Raw genomic sequence first — 6,376 nt, 5'->3', positions numbered from 1 at the left:
TGTTCATACCCTGGCCCAACGATAAAGGCCCAGGTCCAAATAGAAGGCCTAACCTGAAGGGTTACGCCTAGACAGAATACCGACCTTCACATAAGAAGTCGGTATCAATCACGACTTGGTCTGAAGAAGTCGGGTAAGAGATTAGCTGGCAGATAAACACTCATTCAAATGAGTAACCGCCCCCAAAAATCTCTCTAACCACTTCATAAAGCCATATCTTAACCTCCCCGAGATAATAGGGACGGTTAGCACCCTAAAGATACGGCACTACACCAACGGTGGTTATTGGCTCACCACTATAAATACACTGACACCCCTCAGGTATCTCTAAGTCCAATACTCTCTAGACCTGCTTGCACCCTTGCTAACTTAGGCATCGGAGTGTCTTTGCAGGTACCACCCCCCATTCACTCGCGAGCACAAGTCGGATGGAGCCTCCCAAGCTGCAGATCCACCCGGAGTTCTCCTCCATCACGTACTTGGGCCGCCAAACGCCATCTATTGTACTAATCTCCGGTTACCTACAGTAACAATATTTATAGTTTACCTCGTCCTCGCTGAATCTTCCAGCATTGCATATTCTTTCAAATAGTTCTCCTCCGGCAGCATATTCCATCACTATGGCTAGATGAGTTGGAGTACACAATACCTGTCATTAATAATTATTTACACCCATTTAATTGTAAATTGCAAATGCAATAAGGCCAGACAAAATGATAATCATATATATCAAGTGCAAAGTGCAACGATTAAGATAACAAGTAGAGTACAAAAGGTTAAATTAATAATTATTTAATCTTCTATCTACTTTTGCCATGTTTTTGAATAAAAAGTCTCTTGGTACGTGTATATATGATATATGTCTTTGTATGTATGTATATATGTATATATTAATTGTATTTATATGTTATATATGTCTTTATCATCTGTCCTTTATTAATTTATTTTTCGTGTTGTCATATATAAGTACGTACTACGTATTCTAAAAATATTTGTTAACATCTTTTGTAAAACAATCATTTTTATATTCATATATTAAAAATTTCAAGTTTCTAGTTTCTTTTAAAAAATTTGAATTAAGCTCTGTATCTAATATAACAAGCTTAACTTCAAAAACCTTTTAAAATTTAATTACATAATTAAAACAATCTAATATTAGTCACCAAAAAAAAAAAACAATCTAATATTTTTATCATTTAAGTTGACCAAAATCTAATAAAAATTGTTTTTTAAATATGCGCATGAAATCACATTTTTTCTTTCCGTAAAAAATAATATCAAAATTTTTTAACCGTGACACAAATTTCTTAACTTTAATACAAAAATTTTTAAATTTTGACACCAAAAATTTTTAAAATTCTGAACTTGATGTTGCAAAAGACTTTTTTTTGCTTCTTATTCTTCTTCTTTCTTCTTTTTTCGTACAAAATTTTTATGTTTTATTTATAAAATTATATATATTTCATTTAAAATTTCTTGTATTTATTGTAAAAAATAAACTAAAAAAAATTACATAATTGTTTTTTATTTTTGATTTTTTATTCTTCTTAGAGGATAAAATGATAAGAATATATTATGTGAGAGTTACACAAAATGAACTCTGAAAACAAGGAGGAGTTATTTGGGGAAAACATAAAATAGCAAAATAGCACTGAAATTTTTTAATCGCTACACAAATTTCTTAAATTTAGCATCGAAATTTTTTTTAACCATGACACATAAAACAAAATGCTACAATATTTTTTTGCTTCTTCTTATTCTTCTTCTTTTTTCTTTCTTCTTATAGATTTTTGTGTTCTACTTATAAAATTATGTATTTTTTTTCCAAATTTTTTGTATTTATTGTCAAAATAAATAAATGAAATAAAAGTTGCATAATTTCTTTTTTTGTTCTTTCTTTTTTTATTTGATTTTTTTATTTTTGTTTTTATTCTTTGTAGAAGGTGAAGTAATAAAAATTATGAGAGTGTGAAATAAGAAAAATTCTATAAACAAGAAAGAAGATGAGGAGTTGTTTGAAAAAAATATAAAATAAAAAAATAATACCAAAATTTTTAACTATGACATAGAAATTTTTTAATTTTGATATAAAAAATTTTGAGACGTAACATAAAATAGAATACTGCAGTTTTTTTAATTTTTTTTTTTTGGAAAAAGAAGAAGACCATAACATTGAAGAATAATTGTGCAAAAGAAGATACACACAAAACAAAATGTTGTAGATTTTTTTTATTCTTTTTTAGAAAAAGAAGAAGACAACAACCACAATGGCAATAGTATTCGTTAAAGAAGAAGAAAAAGAACGTAAGAAAAAAAATGCACGTATGTAAATCTAACTTGGTTGGATTAAAAACAAAATTGGTTGTCTAATAATTTTCTAATTAAAAAACTGACAAAATTTTTAAAATTTAAAAGTTGGATTGGATATGAAAAAAATTAATTAATAGTTAATTTAAATTACAAAATTTAAAATTTAAATGAGATATACACTGATCAAATTTAAACCACAATAGCTTGAACTATATTTGATTAAAAGATTAATTCAAATTGACACGGTACAAATCTCAATTGTTTTAATCAAATTGAACTAAATTAGTCACAAAAAAAAAGTCACCAAAAAAAATTGAACTAAATTAAAAAAGATAACTAAACCTATAGAATCAAAATTGTATATTTATTTTATTCTCTGAATCAATATAAACCATGTTGCAAAATACTATTTTTATAGTTGTCAAATGCTCTAATTTCGTTGTCTAATTTATTTATTTAAAAAATCATGTCAAATCCTTCATTATATTCTGGAATAACTTATTTTCTGAAAAAAGAACAAAATTATTAATTACATTGCGTTGTTTCAGGTATGATGGACATTTTCATATAGTCAAGTAATATTCTTATAGTGAAAATTATTAAAATTCTATAAATCCAAAGAGAAAGATCACAATAGGTAGAAATTAAATGTTTGCAAAAATGAACAGTTAATGTTACATTTCATGATTTAATACAAAAATATGTTAAAATTATTAAAATATTAATCACATTTTGAAACATTAAATCTAATTTACTAAATCATTTGGTTGAATATTAAATTATATATGTTTTATTATTATTATTTAATTTTGTAACACCCCTAGATAGCCACCAGTGATTAACTTTTTTTAATAAAACTAATCATTAGTTGAAAACCAAAATGAGAGTTCTATTAATACGTACATATATAGTAAGTTAATTTATTATCTAACAATAATGAGATTTAAATTCAATTTTAAAACAAATTTACGATATATCTAATCGATCAGTAACAAATGAAATCCAATTCAACAACAAAAATATTTAAAAATAATAAAAAATTAGTATAAAAAATCAGTAATATTATATTATCGGTAATGCTAAGATGACAGTAAAAAAGCAGTTTAATTTTAATTTATTTAATATTTATTAACAGATTAATAAATATTAAAAAAGATAAATTTAAGTAGATTGAACTGAATTTTTATTGTTTCTTAAACATTATTAATATATAATAAATAATTCACTTCTTTAATTGGAAGAAAAGTCAAAGAAAGAGAAGAGTCCTTTTATTGATATATATTCTCTGTTGAGTGTTTCCTATATAGTATGTGCTTCTTCTAAGAAAGTAATAACTAAATAATATTATAGAAACATTTCAAGTGCACTGCAACTATCGGTGCATCAGTTGTTTTAACCATTGATCTGAATTATAAAAAATATATATAATATATATTAATTAAAATCAACCATTAAAATAATTGGTGTATCGGTTCTCTTCGGTATACTTGAAATGTTTCCAATACTATAATACCGCCCAAAAAAAAGACACCTTTTGTGACCAATAAAGAAAGAAAAAAGAGATGGCTCTTATTATATATATTACCTCCTTAAATCTAATGATATTGGGATGTTTTAAGGACCTATGATTTATAATCTCTCTTTGCACATGCTCATCAATCTGCAAATCATCATCAACAAATAAATTGAAGAATACGTATAAGTGTATATTATTTCTCCAATTATAAATTTTGAAAATGTATCTGACATTAGAGAAAGAATAAAAGTACCTTATGGCCTCTGTGAATGAACTTAACAGCATAGAGAGCACCGCTGCGTTTATCCTTAACAAGCTTTGCAACGCCATAGTTGCCAGACCCAATATCTTTGATAATCTCATATCGTTCTTCCATTCTAATACACTTTTCAAAGCTTTGATCTAACAACAACAAAGATTATTCTACTGTATTGTATTGCGCGTGATGAGTGAACTGAACTAACTAACACTTATATATATATGTATATAAGTGGGAGGATATATCATCTTTTATTATGCCATCCACGTAACAATGCAAAGCGATGAGAACAGTTGCAACTTGAAGGAGTTTGATGTGATGGGTTTTGGTTTGGAATTGAAGGAAATAACATTAAAAATTACAACTGGTGAGTCAACCTTGCCCCCGTAATGAGGCATATTGCAAGAAGGGCAATATAGTCATTCTAAGACGTGGCTCCGTTTATACATGGGACAAGCCAAGAACACGTTGGTCTGACGTGGCAGCTGAATAACCGTCTACGCGTTAAGGACTTGTGTACATCGCTATTGAAGGGAATGAACGTGTCCAAATTCATATGTCCAACAATTCAACTTAATGAAGATCGTCCTTTGCTTTGTTATATATTTTAGGATGGTTTTACTGGCTAGATAATAATTTTTGTAAATAATGTGAATAATAAATTTTAAAATTGATCTAATAAAATAAAAATATATTACACTCTGTAAAAATCACAGAAATTACAAGTGAAAAAGAGATATTACTGTATACATAATTATTTTTTGGTTTCCCACGGTATCCCCCAGCCCGACAGGCCAAGGACTAATCCGCCGCGGTACTGAGCTCCATTTAAGGGTTTGCCGCTGTATACATAATTATGATAGAACAACTTTTGCTGTTTTACAGACAGAAGCATGGCCCAAATTAAACGTTTATAATACAAAAAAAAAAGATTTACTATCTTCGATAAATTTAAAAACACTAATTAAACAATGGTGAATGTTATTGTGCCTTTGATATTGTGCCTAACTTACTAAAAAAGATAAATAGATAATATTTAATAAAGTTTAAATATTTTATTTTTTGTTTTAAACATTTTATTTTTTACTTTTAAAAGAAAGTTAGGCAATTTAGGCACTATAGTAAAAGGCACCATAGAACTCACCTTAAACAATTCTATGATGAAGAGGTTTTCGTATGAAGAGAATGAAAAGTATTATATAATTGAGGAATTCTTCACATATAAGTGTTTTTCATACGAGTCATACAAGTTATTTATTTTTTCTTCTTTTTCTTTTTCTATGTCTCCTCTTTTTCTTTTCCTTTTTCTTCGTTTTTGAAGTGTTTCATCTTCATCGTCGTGTTTTTACTCGTTCTTCTTTTGATTTTGTAACATTGTGTATTTTTTTCTTCTTTGTTTGATTTTTTTCTCCCAAAAAGAATTATGAGAATATGAAATAAGAAAATGAAGAAGAAGAAGAAGCAGTAGAAGATGAGAAGAAGAAAGAGGAAGAGTTCTGAAGTATGCATAAGGTGTACTTCAACGAATTTTAGGTGTATTTTTTAAATCCTTTGGGTGTATTTCTGTAATCCTTTGGGTGTATTTCTGTAATCATTTGGGTGAATTCTTGTCACTGTTTGGGTGTATTTCTGTAATCGGTTGGGTGTATTTCTGTAATCGTTTGGGTGTATTTCTAAAGTTTCATTATCTTCAAAATGATTTCAAAGTTTGATTTCAGAAACCATGAAATTAGTATTCTAAATACATTAGTTTATTATCCCTGGTACCCGGATGGTTATTCTAAATAGTATGAGCGTATTGTGTTTGAGAAATTAGTAACATTTTATCATGGATGTTCATTTTTTAACTCATATTGAACTAAATAAATAGCCCCTTGTACACATTGTACAAAATACTCCATTAGTTCTCTAACAGAATTCGTTCTTAAATTGTCTAAGTTTATACATAGTGAACTTTATTTGAAAATTATCTTTTATAAAATATCATGCCAAAAAGAATAATCTATCAAAAATATTATATGTATATTAAAAATTAGTTAATAAATTAACTATCATATATAAATATAAAAACTAAACCTAACAACTATAACCATCTTAACTAACTTTCTGTCAAATGACTGCTACTTAATTACTAAAAATATTGTTTTGGTTATACGTTCTTCATTTTGACTCGGTTCAAAATCTTTTTTGTTCCCCATACATTCGATTTAATATTTTTATTGTCTACTAAAAATTATGGTTGATGTAATATTCGAAAAATATTATTTATCCTTTAAAATTTAGTCTTTATT

General features: G+C 27.1%; 1 protein-coding gene across 1 annotated transcript in view; it reads right to left on the bottom strand.

Moving 5' to 3' along the window:
* Positions 1-4,257, bottom strand: part of LOC107469166 (serine/threonine-protein kinase SAPK2-like) — a 37,330-nt gene extending 33,073 nt beyond the window's left edge. Inside the window, exons 1-3 of the mRNA XM_016088548.3 lie at positions 4,080-4,257; positions 3,896-3,970; positions 548-649 (exon numbers count right to left, since the gene is read on the bottom strand). Of these exons, the coding sequence (XP_015944034.1) occupies positions 548-649; positions 3,896-3,970; positions 4,080-4,202 (300 nt within the window). The 5' untranslated portion in view covers positions 4,203-4,257. The remainder of the gene's footprint in view (positions 1-547; positions 650-3,895; positions 3,971-4,079) is intronic.
* Positions 4,258-6,376: the final 2,119 nt, after the last annotated feature.

This window comes from Arachis duranensis, chromosome 10 (assembly GCF_000817695.3).
Source record: "Arachis duranensis cultivar V14167 chromosome 10, aradu.V14167.gnm2.J7QH, whole genome shotgun sequence".
Taxonomy (NCBI): Eukaryota; Viridiplantae; Streptophyta; class Magnoliopsida; order Fabales; family Fabaceae; genus Arachis; species Arachis duranensis.
Note: the sequence above shows the minus strand (reverse complement) of the source record. Positions and strands in the feature narration are given on the sequence as shown.